Source organism: Typopeltis vanoorti, chromosome 2, assembly GCF_054136105.1.
Source record: "Typopeltis vanoorti isolate ZY-2024b chromosome 2, IOZ_Tvanoo_1.0, whole genome shotgun sequence".
Classification (NCBI taxonomy): domain Eukaryota; kingdom Metazoa; phylum Arthropoda; class Arachnida; order Uropygi; family Thelyphonidae; genus Typopeltis; species Typopeltis vanoorti.
The window spans coordinates 129015271-129034039 of NC_143550.1; the positions used below are offsets into that span (position 1 = coordinate 129015271).

At 34.3% G+C, this 18769-nt stretch overlaps 1 protein-coding gene across 1 annotated transcript in view; it reads right to left on the bottom strand.

Moving 5' to 3' along the window:
* Positions 1-18769, bottom strand: part of LOC150109427 (solute carrier family 22 member 3-like) — a 63146-nt gene that overhangs the window by 24450 nt on the left and 19927 nt on the right. Inside the window, exon 3 of the mRNA XM_090408137.1 lies at positions 6973-7127. Coding sequence (XP_090264263.1) covers positions 6973-7127 — 155 coding nt within the window. The remainder of the gene's footprint in view (positions 1-6972; positions 7128-18769) is intronic.

Consider the following 18769-nt stretch of genomic DNA (forward strand, 5'->3'; position numbering starts at 1 on the left):
TTATCCGCTCTCCAGCCAAAACGCTGCAGATTCGAATCCCGCCGTGGGCATGGATGTTTATGATTGTCTGTGAAAATAGTGGTGGTCGGTAGATGATGTTGGTGTAGATGATGAAGGTAATTGCGGTTGGTGGATTGGTGGAGACAAAGAGTTGTAGAGTATGTGTCCTCCCTCGATGAGTCTTTGAACTCCCTGGAGGTGTTACGTAATAATACATTTATGTTAAAACTAGCGTTGCGTTCAGCCATGAATGCTTTTATGTGATTTTAAATAAATACAAAAATGAAACTCCCTGTTTGATCTAAGTTGAACCAGATAGATGTGTATTTTTACAAGTCCTACGATAAATTTTCTATGTACTGAATGTACTCTATGTTTTGAATTTTAAATGTACTGAATGACCATGATTCAATATGCTATCATGATACAAAATCTCTATGGTGCATTTTTTAAAATTATGTTGAAATTGCTAAGGTCGTGAGGGGAGTGTGTTTTGCCCGTTAATTTGTTTGTGTGTGTGTGTGTGTGTGTGTGTGTGAATTCTTCTCGGTATGAAATCAGAGGAGGATTCGCATGATTTTTTATCATGATACAAAAGCATGACTCAAACTACGCATTTTCAGTATAAATTGTATTTATACATGTTCCTTGTCTCTGAGAGACGGGACTCACCTATGTTTTTTCCCACTGAAAGGACGATATCATCCGATTGTACCACCAACATACTTATAATGGAATTAGCATAGTATTTAAGGGAAAAATAATTTGACGAAGTTTATTCAATTCATCACTGAAGAAATGAAACTGATACTTATCTAAATAAGAATATTTGCTGAAGATATCACTCGTATTTTGATTTTACATAATAATAAAAATGTAAAGTCAAAATACGAGTAATATCTGAAAACAAAGTTATGTATTCTTTTTAAACTAAAAAAAAAAAACCATATTATCAGAACTGAACAAGAACTTTTGCTAATATGTTAAAAAGTTTTCAATTTCGAGACAAACTACGGTGGTTATGATCATAAACACATATCTTTTGGTACGAACCTCAAAGTGAGATAGGTGTACCCATTAAGTAAATTCTGATGAATGAACGAAGACAGCATTATAATATAGTCAGTCAAGAACGGAGACTGACTATATTTTTAAAGATATAAATTGAATACGAAACATTTTAAAATATTTTGAAAGAAAGATTCTTAAAGATTTATAGTCTAGTCTGTTATATATAAGTTGTTAAAGTTGAGAAGTCATAAGTAACTAATATCTGATCATCTTGCAATAAAATCTGATCTTCTTGCAATGCTTAACAATCCTCCTCTTGCAAAACAGATGGCACACACAAGCAAGTAATTTGTCTTAGGCAATGAAATAATCGTTACTGTTTTCAAAGAAAGAAAAAGAGCGTTTTGTTGTTGAAATTGAATAAAATTTGAGTACATAAATTGCGCCACTTTTTGTTTGAGTCACTTTAAGTACTTGGTGGATTTTTTTCATTAGTGCAGGTACCCCTCCGTAACAGTCGAGAATGCCACCCTGCAAAAAATAGGCAAACCGGATACAACACACGCAGTTACAAGACATAATACACCTACCGGCGACAGAATTAGAAGTATCGCAGAAATCAGTGACTTCCATATTGGCTTGCGATTGCCAATGTCGATCCTCTTCAATTCCATTCCCTGCGCATAATTTGGTGAGATATTCATCGGGAACAGCCTTCATTAAACCTAACCGGCCATTATTGATCAAATACGCATCCTCATACGCTTCGTATCCATCATAGATTTCAAGGTAATATCAATGGTATCACAATTTTAATATGCACTTCGCATCCATGATAACCTTGAGGTCTATAAACGTCTTGGCTGGTAGCGTGGCTAAATGCTTCGGTCAATTGCTGCACTTTGGCAGTTCTGTTTGTATCTCCCTGCAGATACAAGCCTTCTCAGACGACGGCGATCTCGTTGTTGATAGACTATCTTAGGACCATTACGCCTCTTATACAAGAAATGTAGATTATTTTTCCACTGATTAAACACCCAGGATATCTCACCTTTTGAGAAACCACTAAGCACTGCTGTTTTATAAATCATGGCTCCAACCAGACGGCCACCCACAATAAGCCTTTTATCAAACTCCGAAAAACCTTTGTTTTTCCCATTTTGATCAACACTATTGACGATTACTGACCAGCAACATTCTTAAATAGCCGAGAACCCGTGGTGACGCACATAACCAAGTATTTTGCACCTACGCTGAGTAAGCGACGTTTACGTGCATCTGCATAAAAGTTCTAATTCGATGTGTATACTGGCTTTATACTCTTAGTTGCTTCTCAGTATTTCTAAAACACTAACAACCGGAGCCCGCGTCCTGAATGATCAGAATTCGAATACCATCTAGGACACGAGGAACGTCTATAGGGGTTTTTCAAATTGACGGTGAGTTAGCCAGCTTCTATAATGGGGTAAATTTTTTACCTCCAGAAATTTGAATTTCTCTCCCTGCAGAACAGACAAACCAGCCAAAAACACACCCAAATAATAATAACAGCTATAGCTGTTTCTTAACATTAAACCACAACAACAGTATTACATAGCTCAGGATACAATTTCCAGTACCACATGAACTGGAATTTTACTCTTTTATCAGCAAATAAAATGCGGAAATAACATATCACTTTCTTGTTTGTTGACCCCCATTGATCTTCACAAATAGTGGAACATATCTTTCTTAGGAAATGTCACAATTCAGTTCCAGCGAATTAAGTTTTTTTTTTTTTTTTCAATGTTTGATGTTTGCAGCAAATTATGTGTAATTTGTCTTGTAAAATTATTATAATCTATACTGCAATTTAAGACCAGGTAATATTTTAAAATACTTTTATATTTTCTGTGATCCCCAATATCAAAGACAAAACATTTCTTGAGTACAGGACCAAATGACCACTTTCCGGTTTGGTGTTTTCTTGAGGGGTAATACGTTTAGTACAAAACGAAACCACCATAAATCGCATCTCAAAGCAAACAATCCAGTATGCAGTGGCGGTCCGTACATAAGCACTGCGACACTGCAGCACCCCCAAGGAAAATATGAAAAATTAAATTTTGTTTGTGTTTATAAATAATAACAATGCTTACAACATTATATAAATGCAATACAACATGTTAAAGGTTAGCTTATGTTTCGACATTGATTGAATAGTTAATGATTGAAATTGTTCGATTAACGCTTTAGATTACGAAACAAATACACTGTGTATTTGTTTCGTAATCTAAAGCGTTAGATTACGAGTGTCGGAATTATCACAGTCAACCAATTGCAGCCAGACTCGCCGATATTCGTTTGTGCTTTTCATTACACGTAATTAGTGAATCTGACACTGCTCTTTGGGCAGTGTATCGTATGCTTGCGCTCGTTATTTCTGTGAGATACGAAACTTTTATTATTGGTGTTTGTTCGTGGTGAGGGTGAAATATTTTTAATAAAGCAATTTTTTAATATGTAAATTTATTTATTAATAAATTAGTTACTGATTAGGAAAAAAAGAATTTTTATTTTATTTTATTTTGTAGTTGCAGCACCCCCCCCCCCCCCACTTAAAATTTTCACCGGCCGCCACTGCCAGTATATAAAACCGCTTTGAAAAGGACAAAATAAAACCGATTGTTCCACTTGCTAGGGATTAAGTACATGTTTTAAATATGTGTTCTCAAGCAAAAATCTTAAGTGATCCGTATCCAAAAGTTTGCGATGCTGAGCTATATAACCCCTTTCCTCTCTTTTTCTAGTTCTTTATGAAAGCAGTCTAGACACTATTTAGTCAGTTGCATTCCGGTTCAAATTAACCGACTAACATGGTAATTGTATTAGGCGAGACGTAAAGTGAAGGCCATGCATCTCGCCACACACACACACACACACACACACACACACACACACACGCGCGTACTTGACATTTTAAATATATAATTGCACCAGTGACAATTGGGATGCTTTCATTCTACGCTTTACTGTAGCTGTTTTCTATGCTACTCGGCAATATATATATTTGTTGCTATTCTGTTTATAAAATAATGTCGCACTCTTCGTATAAAAGAATTGTTTTCTTCTTCATTTCAGATTAGGAACGATATTGTTTTTTGTTTTGTTTTGTTAAACCTACTATTCTCTGAATATTTTATTTATTTATTTGTTATTTCCTTCCTCATTGGATATATATCACTACCATTTAATAATGCAGGTTTGACACAATACGTATACTTAGTCTGTTTTTTTTTGTTTTTTTTTCTCCCGAAACTGTTGGCCTTAATGCAGTATTTCCCAACGTTTTTTGGATCATGCCCCACCTCAACGCCTCAAAGATTTTGATGTCCCCCCCCCGTCGACAATGGTGAGTGTTTTGAGTATATCGGTGATGAGGTGACGAATGCAACATCATTTTCTACTTATGACTTATTATTTATTTATTTATTTTGTTATTTTTACTTAAATAATCATTTCAGCTTATTTTATAATTCAAATAATTAAAATTATTAATTCCTTTCATTTCTTTTAATAACTCTTTTGCTTGGGGTAGGAATTTTACCTTTGAATCATTCTATTCTCTTTTGTTTTACTCGCGTAGATCCACACTGTACTACACAGGCTTTTAAAACTTTATCTGAAAGTTCACTACCAGAAAGTGCCATTTTTATGCTTATCATTAATCTTTTACGTATTACTTTGCAAGTATTTTATCAAAGATTAAGAGCCTTAGAAAATCAGTTTTGAGAAAAGATAAGATAAAATACAAAGAACAAATCATGTGCCGAAATAAAACTGACTTTATTCATAATAAATCAAAATACTTTTCACCTGCTTGCTTGTCTCAGAACTATAAATCTGGATGTAAAATATGTCAAAAGGACATTAGATGCACTCTAGAAATTTTGGGAACACGAGAGATTATGGATTCTTTATTGTTCATTATAATCAGAGATAATGTATAATTTATTATTTATAATTCTGTCGACAAAGTGGATGACGCTAGAGGACGCGCTTGTCTTCACAGAATTATAATGACCGTAAAAGCTATCACTAAAAATTAAATACGGAGCAAAAGAACAAAAAATTCAATTCAATGCTGTTTTCTTTTAGGTGGGTCCTAGGAGACTAGAAAATAGTATTGTTATTATTATTATTATTATTATTATTATTAGTGAAATAGCTATTACTTTTGAAAACCTCCGCCTTAGTAATTAAAACGAAATAGTTTTATAATTTTTGATGAAAATTACCGTAATTTAAATCCGATATTTCAAAGAAAAAATAATGGATTTAGCATTAATACTCATCTCATCTGTTTGTTACTGATGCTAAGAAGCAAATCTCAATGCAAACCTTTTTTATTTTCCAAATGAAAGATTAGTTATAACTTATAAAGATAACAATTGAGCGATGACCATAGGAAGCGTCTGAGGGTCGCATTCAGAATAATAAATAACAGTACATGTATTGAATTACTAGGAGAGTCCGCTTCAAAGAAGAACACTTCTTTGAAGATGAAAATGTGTCAAAAAAGAACACTTTGACACATTTAATATTTGAAAAAACACGTGGGTGTATAGTGATATAGAAGCACCAAATAAAATTACCAACGTCTAGATTACCGATTAGTGATAGAATTAAAATACGTAATACGCATTCGATTCAAATTGTTGTTTTATTTTTTCGCTCGGGAAAATCAAAATCTACAGGCGGGCCGCATCCGACCCGTGTGCCATGTTTTGGACAGCCCTGCATTAAAGTAATCACATAGACTGCTGGTATCCATTCGTTGAAGTCAGTAAAACAAATATTACGCGAAACGGAATTTTCTTCTCTAAAAAACTGTATTTAAAACAATTTGCTGATGATAAATTATTAACGTTTCATGTAGTATAAGCTACACATTGTTGTTATTAATTGCCCGATAAATAAATGGCAAACCGTTTAACCGTAGGTTTATGAACCCAACTTTATAATGAAGTAATTATTTCAGTTTTTTATTTAATGTTCTCCAAATAAAATAAATAAATAAACCAATCTGTAAAGTCTTTTTATTTCTCAAAGGGAATATGCTAAACTCTTTAACGGTAACTTACTCCTGGAATTAGTTTAACAATCAAATTCCGCCATTAGGCATCACCAGTGAATGAATTCATGGCCGATAATTACTCGTATTTGATTAAAAACATCAAAGAAGAATCCTGTAGACAACTGCCGTATGTCATTTTAAATCTTAATTTGTAATTAAATTTGCCAAGATTCAGATTAAAAACCTGAGATTTTGGGGAAATATGCCTTACTTGCCTGCGCCAAAGACCGACTAGCTTGGGATACGGCTGAAAAATAGCATATAACATTTTTCTTTAGTTAGAACTAGAATCGAATCTTTGTATTTCTTTTGGCAGTCTAGCATTATGGAACCTGAAACGTTGTCGCAGGCAGGGCCGTCAACCTCAACCCACTAAGCAACTACGACAATGCCTAGGAGCGTTACGTTTGGTAGACGTCAAAAAAACGGCAAAAATTTATCTTAACCATAAAAACACCGTTTTTCTTTTTTTTTCTTTTATATATTTTTTTGAATTTAAGGGAGGCAAAATAGTATTTTACTAAGGGAAGCATATATCATAACAACAGGCATTTATTATTTTGAAGTATAACATTTAAAAAATTCGACTGCATTATAAAGCCAATCAGTGAAGTGTTCTTCACTCAGGCTTATAAAATAAGAAGTTACGCGTGTTATGAATGTAATAATAATCTTAGAAGGCAAAAAAATCAGTTGTTCACGATGTGAGTTGAAATTTGGTTAAATTGCATTGTTAAATTAATTCCACGAGAGAGAGAGAGAGAGAGAGAGAGAGAGAGAGAGAGCGAATGCCATTTTGGTATTTAATCAGTAGAATTGTGAGCAATGAGAATTTTACAACTCACCGATCATAAACGCTATTACAGCGAGATTGCACGTTCCCATGGATGAAAATAAGCGTGTGACAGCAAAATAAATATAATCATTCGTCAGGAACGCAAAGACATGTCCCACTATGGATAATGCAGTGATCATAACAAATGTTTTCTTCCTTCCGTACCTGAAAATGATAAAAAAAAAACAAAAATGTCAGCAATATTTTCAGAATTAAAAACATTTAAGAAATCTTTCTGAGAGGAAATGAAATTCCTAAAATCACCCACTTATTACGGTCATTATATTTAAGAATTTGCTGTCAAAATTTTAACTGTTCGTATACTTCATTGTCTAGTGACATTTACTTGTTTATTTTTATCAGGTTCATCATATACCAGTCTCTTCTTATCTCTTTTTTTTTTTTTGTAAAGTAAGACAAAGATAACATGATATTAATTAATGGTGAAACAAACATAATACTTCACTATATTTTGTATTAAAATTGTAATAGATGACAAAATTATTAAATAGATGATGTAATTCTTATATCTGGGAAATCATATATCAGAATTTGGGATGCAAAATACAAATACAATGCATTTTGGCGAACAAATGTTTAAAACAAAGCGAGTTAAAATCCAAAAGTTAAGGATGTGTAACAAGTCAAAGCAGCTTCTCGATATGGTGGAGAGGCAACAGTTTTAATCAAACGAAACAAACAAAGCTCAGAATTTGTTCAAATGAACTTTCTTAAACAGTTATTCGGGTGAGTTAGATAATAAAAAGGTAAAATGCATGTCGATCAAGTTTAGTATATATAATAAGTGAAATCCAAACATATTAATAAAACGAGAAATATACAATTGCCTTTTAATTCGGCAAAGATTTTTACGCCTAATATCTGTGTGTGTGTGTGTGTGTGTGTGTGTGTGTGTGTGTGTGTGTGTGTGTGTGTGTGTGTGTGTGTGTGTGTGTGTGTGTGTGTGTGTGTGTGTGTGTAGATAAAACTTGGTACTACATATCAGAACTAACATGTAATTAAATCCATTTTACAACCCAAAATCATTGCAGAAAGAGATAAAAGACAAATTCGCAGAAGAATATAAAGAATCTCTGAGCCTCAAATCCCCCTTTCAGATAAAAATAAGACGAAGACCAAATTATACGCAGTACATTCAAAGCAAGGACAAAGGTCCCGAATAACTGAAAGCAACGGGCGTCTGAATTTTTTCACTAAGGACGCACAAGATAACTGAGTTAGCTTAATTTATCATAAAAGAAGCGGGGAAGGACAACGGAAAGACGAGACTTTGAAGAAAGTAACGTTTTCAAACGAACAACCAAAGTATGTTTCACAGTTAAATGAAATTAAAATAAAAATAAAAAAGAAAAAGGGATTCGGGTTCGAGGTTATATAGCAAGTGGTCGTGTAATTATTATTATTATTATTATTATTATTATTCGTGACACCTCCAAGGAGTCCGAAGACTCATCGCGGGAGGACACCTACAACTGTCTCAACCACTACACCGAACCTCTACTACGAATCATCTCCATCAACGCCATCTACCGCCCACCTCCACCACTACCACAGCTAGTATTATTTTGTCTGTAAATTGCGTGTGTTCTGAAGGGCCGATTTTATCGCTTGTGTGAAATTAGCAATTTTTATCTTTTTTTTTTTTTCATCAGAAAATTAGAGCATTATAGTGTATTAGTATAGAATTTCATGTTTTTAGAGTACTAGTATATTTATAACATTTTTATTGTGATATTTTCGGCATGCCACAAACGCGACGAATAATGGCTTCAAAGACCACATTGTCCGGCGATTTGAATTTGCGGGATATTATTCGGTGCAGTGCAGTGTATGCGAAATGTATGCGTGGAGAAAATGAAAGAATACGTGGAAAGAAATCGAAATTGGAGAGAAAGAATATGTATTAAGTGTTTTAAAAGTGATTATTATCTATTAGGTGACGAGAACGCAACAAATACCCGACGATAAGATGGAAAATGATGTTAATAATGTCGAACGTGCGGCCGTGGAAATAGAGAACGAAATAGATATCAATAAACAAATAGTGCGCTTAAATGTTATCCTTCATAGGCAAAGCACGAAACTGAAAACTGCAGAAGCGGTAAGAGTTAAGCAGGTCTGGAAAAAGAAAGAAGCAGGTGACCTGAAAGAACAATAAAGATCCACCGAACAAATATGAAAAGCAAGTTAAGGAGAAAATTATGTATGAAGACTAAATAATCAGGGAAGAACTTAACGAAAGTATGACAAAATCGTGTTTTCCTGGTGCAAAAATTCACGATATTGGCCACACCATCCGGATGCAAAAAGGTAAGTCAGTAGTATGGGGGATCACTAGTGACCAGATCAAGATCAAAATTGATAAGGAATCGTGACGTCATTAAGTGATAATATCATTGACGTCATTGTGTGTGATTCTGTGCGTGCCATGAGTGTTGAATGTTTGGAATTTCCCTGGGGGAACATGTGTCATTGACGTCACATTGCGTGTTTTTGTTCACGTAAGGACTTGTGGGTGATGTTAAGAGATAAGATAGAGAACGGAATCCTTGGAATTTCCCAGGGTGACACACACACATCCATCATTGACGTCACGTTTAGAGTCAAGAGATGCCTTCAGCATTTAGACATTTTCTAAATAATAAATTACTGGGTATCAATAGTGTCCCCTCAATACCCTCAACCACACATACACACTTTCTTTTACCATATACATAACTCATCCGAATATTTTGATTTGTCTAAAATTTTAAGATCTTAAACTTCATTGCTTTTCTAATTAATTGTTATCTTTATTATAGTCTAATCAGAATAACTGACCAAAAATAATAAATAAATAAATTGTGTGTGAATTCACTGTGATTTCAAAAAGCATATGTGGTCTTACTTAAATTTGCATAACACATCAACAACACCAGTTTGTTCATTTAAATTTAACATTTTATTTCATCGATTCAGAATATACAATATTGTATATTCTGAATCGAACATGCAGAAATTAAATAAAGTGAAAAATACACTCTATTTTTTTGTTCCTTAATCTTCTTATTTTAAATTTGCGCTGTTGTTCAAAGGGGATGATTTCTCATGGTTGTGGATGCTTTCCTATGGTTGTGGAAATGACATTCACGTGCTTTTCTACATTGTGACACTCATCTGTGAAAGTTTATTCATTTGTGATCATGGGCATTTGTTACTGTAGTAAAATTAAGACTTACATTTTTATTTTTTTAAACCAATACATATATTTTTGAGCATTATTATAAGCACAAAATTTTTGGTTATGTTTCCAATAACATATAAAAGTACATGGTATGTCTTCACGTTTTGGGTAACCAATATCATTTAAATCAAGAACAGGTCTGTCTATTAACTGAGATTAATGTTTTTGATTTTTCTCTTCCTTTGGCGAGCAATATTTGCATGTTGATTCTATTATCCAAACTCTTAGTTTGTCCTGAGATAGTGAACCATTGTCCCATTTCAGCATGATTATATTTAATTAACCAAGAATTCTGTTTTTTAACTTTTTCAGGTAATTCTTTCCAGCTACATGGTGGTTTTGTCAATGCATATCATACAATAATTCCATCAGAAATACAAATTTCTCTAGGAAATAAAGTTGAGCGTTCATCCAAAAGAAATTGAACATCAATAACACCAGTGATATAAGAAAATGATAGATATATCATTTTCTTTTTTCTTCATTCTTCTTATGTTACTTCTTTTGCCTCTTCCTCGTTGTTTATTTCTGGTAATATTTTACTGAGAGCTTTTGTAACATAGATGACGAAAGCACCCATTAGAGGTAAGGAATTTGATATAGATCAAGGCTACGATAAAGACAAGTAGAATACCTCAAGATTTTTTTTTCGACATAATCTGAGTTTTAATTCGTTTTGCGTTCTTCAAAAACAGCATGCCATTAACAGAGATTAATTACTTCCTTATACATAAATTATGTTCAGAAATGTAATTTATCTGCTTGTAATACTTTGGGTATAATATATGAAAGATCTTTCCTTTCATGTAGAACTACTGCAAAAGGATATGACAATGTTTCATCTACATACGTGTTCATTCCGCCTATTATTGTGATTTGTGGATAACAATTTTGAGCTTCCTTAATTACATCCTCGAACTTCGCTTGTAAGTGTATGTGACTGCAGACCTACGACTGTGTGAGTAACAGAAAGACATTACACTTCAGTTATTTCTTGCAAATAGACATATATTGCATCTCTCCATGAATGCCTTACAGAAGCTCTAATAAAATGTGCAATTTACATTTAATGCTAAAATCCGTAACTCATTCAGCTGACGTTTTTTTTCTTTCTTTTTCTTTATTTTCAGGTAAATCACCGATTCAAGGACAACAACAGCACAGCTCTCCACTTTGCCATTGCCTGGGCGTTTCACCGAGGTGACGTCAAGGTAAGTTAGAAGGTGATTCCCAATCATACACGGAACAATTGTAATCCATACAATACTAGATCAATTCTGAAGCAGATGTAAATGATTCGTCAGGATAGGATCTGATGCGAATGAATTCAAATTTCGAACTGGACGATGTAGTGGAAAAACTGATCGTTGCTAACTACGACCTGAGGAAATGCAAAAGAGGGTACACATCACCGTTATTTCGACTTGCCAGGAGCGGAAACAAGAGGGCAGTTATGTTGATGGTGGCTCGCAGGAAATTGACTTACAGAAGCAAACCTGGTTGAAAAACAAGTCGTTTCTTGATGCTGTCGAAGACACTGTTTTAAAGAAGTGGTTGCTTGATCAGGTGTCATCGCCTCCTTCTCTGCTTTATTGAAGTCGTGTTTCCATTAGAAACGCCTTAGGAAGAAATCTGGAGATGTTGTAGAGAAGCTGGAATGCCCAGAGACTCTAAAAAACTATTTAGATGTAAGAGATGTTCTGGACAGCTCATGTCTTCAGTGTAATTTATGAAGAGCAATTTATAATTCGCTCTTTTACATTTTAAAATGTTTAGAACTTCTCTGAAGTACTGACAAATTGTGAATAACGTGGACAGCTGTACAAGTTCTCGTTGACAGTTGTCTGAATTGCTCTGTTAATAAATCACTGAAATGTGAAAACGTAGTGACTTACTCGCTCAGTCACTCAACGCAATCTTGTTGTTTTGCTTTGTGTAATTTTATACTTTTACATTCAAAATAACTTCAAATCTCTTTTCGTATATGTTCGTTTCCATCGGATTTTAAGAAGACCATAGTTGTACCTAATTCATAATAGTTGTACCTAATTATAAACTGTGTTTGTGAATTGAATAAATTCACAAACATTCTGTTTGGGAATTTATTCAATTCACAAATACAGTTTATACCTCTCTAGATGAACATAAAATAACATTGGCAGTATTTTTAGATATACACAAAGCTTTTGACACTGTACCAGATTACATGAAATTTTAATAAAAAAATTAAAAGTCATAGGAATACGAGATACTGCCCTAAACTGGTTCAAAAATTACTTAAATGCCAGATCACAAATTGTAAAAATAAACAACAGCTATAGCAGCTCCATAACACTAGACTGTAGTGCAACCGAAGAATATGTCTTAGGACCAATTTTATTTAATATTTATATCAACGACTTCTGCAATCTTAAACTAAACAGTAAAATAAATGCTTTTGCAGCTGATACAGCTAATTTTATCTACGGACACAGCCGAACAGATGCAAACCATAGTGAATACTGATCTTTCAAAAGAAACAAATTGGTTCCAGTGAAATAAACTCAGTCTGAATGTCTCAAAAACTAAATATGTAAATTTTAATTTGCGAAATATAACAGGCAAAATGACTTCACTGCACAACTAATTTTGCATGATTGGAATTGCAGGAAAAATTCAAATTGCAACTGTGAGGAAATAGAAAAAGACAATTGATAGTAATTTAAGCTGGAAACGGCATATTACCGAAGCCATAAATAAAATACGTTTATGTTATACAGACTTTACTAGCTAAATAGATTCTTAAATTTAAATATGCTAAAAATATTATATTCTGCCTGGATTTAAAGCACACTATAATAATAAGGTATATAAGTTGGGGGAGGAATCTATCACACTACGCTGAAACCTTTTAGTTCCGACTCAGCATAAAGTAATACAAATCTTAACTAGAAACAAATACAAGGATACTGCAATGTGTAATAAATACACCATACTAAACATGCTATTCCTTAGATATTTATACGCCTATAGGGTACTGCTATTCATAAAAACGATAACGAATATGTACATATCAAACAAGATGCTTTCCTTAGTAGACATAAGGGCCTAAAATATATAGCTCCTAAAGCAAAAAAAGAAGCAATGCACAAGCATTATACTTCTTTAGCGCCAAAAATATTCAACACACTGCCTTTGACAATAAGAAATGAAAGTAATCCAAACAAATACAAAACTCGAATGAAAGAATATTTATTTTCACACAGAAATGAAGAAGCTTTGTTCAAAATAATAATATAAATTATTGATTTTTGCAAATTGGTATTAAAAAATAATCCTCTTTCCGGTGTAAAATGTAAAAAATTTCAATGCTATTTAACTACTTCGTTTTATTTTGTTCCTAATTAATGCATGTCTCATGTGATTTTTTTATGTTATTATATTATATAAATCTACATGTGTGTATATAATGATAATGCATTACATAACTTTTTGTAACTTTATTCAAATCGTAACCTGGACGAGCACTTGCACTTAGGTTACGCATATGATTATCAAAATTTTGTACTAGAATATGAAGCTTACAATAGAAAATATCTGCCTAAAAAAAAAAAAAAAACTCACGAACAGTACAAGGCTCAGGCAAGAAAGGTGACCAGCATGGCAAAGATAGCAAAATCAGATTATGATAAGAATTTAGCCAAGCATTCCAAAGGAAATCCCAAAGAGTTCTTTCGTTATGTGGCAAGTAAGAGGAAGAATGACTACGAAAGATTTGCCTTATGAGTGATTATGTTCACGAGGAAAATGAAGCGGATTAAATAGTTGAGTTAGTGAGTGACCAGTTTGCAATTATATATCTTCCTAGTGGGGTTACTGTTTAACCTATGCGACAGACACTAATGTGGGAATAGAGGAAGATGAATTGGATGTTGTGGAAAAACTTTTATTGGGATTATATTGATTAAGTGTATATAATAAACAACTAAGTTATACCAACTAGTTTCACCAACTAAGTCTGTTGGCATCTTCAGGGTACATAACTGATGTAAGGCACTAAAAAAGTAAAAAAACTGTTACAAACTATAATCAACCGATTCCAATTATATTAAACAAAGAACAGAGCGCGTACAATACATTCATAGAGCGTGAATGATATCACTTGTTGTTATTTAGGAACGTTCTATAGTTGGCACTATAATTCAGTTCTGGCGAGTTGAAGGATCTGATAAGGGTCTTCCAGATCACAGGCCAGATTAGTCCTTGGTTCCTGTTAATGTTTTGTGTACAGCGGGCAACTGTTATGGCCTCCTTAAAAATTCGGGAGCGGAAGTCCTCCTCCAGGTAAGGAATTGTGCTTTTATCCCACTCTATATTATGGTTCATTCTTGAGAAATGAAACGCTAACCCCGATTTTTCTTCTCTGTTATTATTGACGTCACCTATATGTTCTTTTTGCCTAATTTCAAGGCTCCTTGAAGTTTGGCCGATGTAATTCAAGCCGCACGAGCATGGTATGTTATAAACTCCAGCATATTATATATTATATACACTTGATCAATATAATCCCAATAAAAGTTTTTCCAGAGCTTTTTGGTCAAGAAAAATAAACGTTTTTTAACATGAATTGGATGTTCTTAGGATATTGCAGAATCTCAATGTAAATTCAGATTCTGGAATTAGATGACATATCAGCTAGGTTTTGGAGAATGTGCAAAAGAACTGTCAATTTTTGACAGTTCTTTTGCACATTTTTGTCACAATTTTTGCACATTTTTGCACAATTTTTGTCAACCTTTGACTAAGCTGGTTAATTTAAGTCTTAGCTCTAGTAGAGTTCTAAGGTAGCGGAAAGAAGGCAAAATTATTCTTTTGCATAAGGGAGGGTCTAAGACTACACTAGCAAATTATAGACCAATCAGTATCTAAGGCATGGTCGTAAAAGTACTAGACAAATTGGTAAAAATAAGAATTCAAGAATTTGATAGATAAAATTATGATACTGTATGAGGATCAGCATGGCTTTTTGAAGGGTCCTCATGCCTTAATAATTTACTAACTCTTTATAATAGAGTACCAGCTGAATTGGATAAAGGAAATGGCTACACGATGATTCTGCTGGATGTTGCAAAGGCATTTGACAAAATACCACATGGAACTCTGTTACATAAATTAGAAAAAATGGGGATGGATATGACATTGGTTAAGTGGATAAGAGGGTGGCTGCTGGACAGTTATCAAAAAGTGGTATATGGAGGGGCAGAATCGAGACGAATACAGGTGACTAGTGGTGTGCCACAAGGTTCAGTGCTCGGACCATTGATGTTTAATTTGTATATAAATGATACAGGAAATAACCCGAAGGGAAATATTCAGTTGTTTGCTGCTCTGCTGCTGCCGCCGCTGCTGATGATGATGATGCGAAAAAATTAGGTGGAGTAATAGTTAGTCAAGGCGATGTGGAGAGCTTGCAGGACGATTTAAATAGGCTGTCAGTATGGGCAAAAGTCAATGGGTTTCAGTTTAATGCCGAGAAATGTAAAGTTATGCACTTTGTGATAAATGGATTAGAAGCCGTTCATCACACTGATGGCACTGTACTCCAGGAAACAGATGAAGTTGGAGATTTAGGGGTGGTGGTAGACAGAGAGTTAAAGTTTAGAAGACATATTGTTAAGGTTGCTCAGGCAGTACATAAGATTATTTGGCTATTGAAGAACACATTAACAAGTAGAGATAAGGAAGTTATAATACTTCTTTATAAAGCCTTGATAATCTCGCATCTGGATTACTGTGCTCAAGTCTGGTTTCTTGGGGATGTGGAAACGGTGGAGAGGATTCAGAGGCGAAGGACCAAGATGGTGAATGGCCTACGGAATGTGCCCTATGAGGATAGATTGAAGGTGTGTGGATTTCAGAAGTTGGTTGATAGGAGAAAAAGAGAATACGATAGAAACATTTAAGTTGCTTAAAGGGTTTTATAGATAGATGCAGGTGAAATGTTTCAACTCTTGACTAGAGAGACTAGAACGAGAGATCATTCCTGGAAGTTGAATAAAGGTGTAGTCAGTAAGGGGAGATGTGAAGACTTGATATTTTGGTGGGGGAGTGGCGAATGAGTGGAATAGGTTGCCACACTCAGTTGTGGGTGCTTTTTTTCTGTTAATGGGTTCAAGGAGAGGTATGGTGTATTGTGTGGATAGATTGGGTCTTCCACGATGAGTCTTCGAACTCCACGGAGGTGCCCGTATAATAATAATAATAATAATAATAATAATAATAATAATAATAATAATAATAATAATAATAATAATAATAATAATAATAATAATAAATAAATAATAATAAATTAGAGGCTAGTATAGCTGATAGGATGCTGTTATAGATCAGGGAATAAAGAGAATACTGATTGTGAAATGTTTAGGGAAATTAGTTGGCATGTAAAAAAGTAGGTGATTCTGATGAAAGATTTTAATTACAGGAAATATAGAATGGAAGTAGGAGATCGTGTATGGAATCAAGGAGAGTGAGTTTGTGGAATTTCTGAGAGATAAATATTTTAAGCAACATGTGACTGAAGCAACTAGAGGTTTTAATGTTCTGGATTTGGTGATAACTTCACAAGATGTGGTTGTTAAAGAGGTATTAACACTGCCACCGGTTGGAGAGAGAGTGATCATGAGGTGCTTGTTTGGATAGGGGCGAAACAAGAAAATTTTACTGCAAAAATCGGATATATATGTGGAAGTACAAAGCGGGTGATTACAAAAGCTCTGAAGCCAGTTAATGTCAAAAGGTTTGGGTAGATGAGCTGTGCAGAAAAGATATTGACAGTGCATGGAAATTCATAAGACAGTATCTGACACAAGCAATGTACAACTGCATACCCAGGGTTAAGTGAGTAAATAGTGTAGGAATAAAATGGATGAACAGTGAAATCAAGCAAGCTGTGCTAGAAAAGAAAATGCTATGGAGGAGGTACAAGACAGTTGGTGGTGATCAGATCCATGAAGAGTATAAAGTGCAGGTTAGGAAAGTGACAAGCATGGTAAGGAAGGAATAGGTGCAGTATGAGAGGAGATTGGCTGGTCAGGCAAAGGTTAATTCAGAATTTTTGCTTCATATGGTAAGCACAAGCAAGAGAAAGAATAATTATGTCAGGTTCACACTGGTCAATAGTCATGGCAGCAGAGTGACCGTTGCAAAGAATATAGTGAAATTATTGAACGAACACTTTATCAGCGTATATCATAGAGGTGTAAATGATGCAGTGTAATATATAGAAGGGAGGCAAGTATTACGTTTGGAAGTGAAGGAATCAGAGGTGTATCAGGTGTTGATTGGGTTAGATGTTGATAAGGCTGTGGGAATTTATGACATATCACCACATATTCTTAAGGAATGTGCACAGCAGTTAGCTGTGCCCTTGACCTGGTTGTTTAGGGGTTCCTAAGGAGTGTAAAGAAGGCAAACTAGTATCACTCCACAAGCATGGTCCGGACAGAAGTTTCCAATTATAGGCCAGTCTGTATAACTGCAGTTGTGGTCAAGGCGTTGGCGAGATTGCTAAGGAATAGAATACAGGATTGGGTTCATAGACATAGCATTCTTTATGATGGTCAGCATGGATTTGTAACGGGTAGGTCTTGTTTTAGCAATTCAGTTGCACTTTATGATAAGGTAAGGGGTGTATTAGATAAGGTAGAGTCATATACAGTGATATTCTTGAATTTTGCAAAAGCGTTTGATACACTACCACATGATAAGGTGATATACAAGCTGCAGAAGATAAGAATAGATAGCATATTGGTTAGATGGATCGGAGATTGGCTCTCTGAACGATAACAGCAAATTGTGTAGGATGGAGCAGTGTATTTTCCCTTCCTAGAAGAGAGATTCGAATAAAGTCTTTCCAACCTTTATGACGACCTAAGCTAGATCGGCTTCGTAAAATCGACCGACCCAGCAACAGAAGTTCTTACAAAGTAAATATTAAGATAATACAAAGATATTAAATGGAATATTAAGATAATAAAAATATAATGTACAGTGAATTTTAAGATCAGATAATACAATGATTTACCAGCTAATATTAAGATAACACCAAGGGAGTATATAATAAAACTGAAGATAATATAAAGGCAACACAAAGAAATTAATTAATTAAAATTGCTGATAATTAAGTTAGAATTAAGTCAGAATGACTCTTCGATGAAACCGTGTTCAATATGTTTCCCAGATGTTTCATTTGTTTCAAATTTTTAGGATATATAACTTTGTCAGGATCGAGTCTCCGATTCTAAGTTGGTATGGACGATGCCCTTTAGTTGAAAACACGCGAATCTAGGACATACGAGAAACTTTTATGAAGAATTTTTCAGCTGAAGTTTTCAGCCTGAAGATAAGTAATTTGGTGTCATACGAAGACTGTAGTGTTCCCAGCCTGGAAATTGTTGTTTTTTCATGCAAAATAGACAAATGGGTCATAGGAGGAAAAAAAATGCCTTAACAGCCATAGATGGCTATGCAGCTAGCATTAATCGTTCTGTCATAGCGCTAATTAGGTCTAAATGTAGCTACTTTA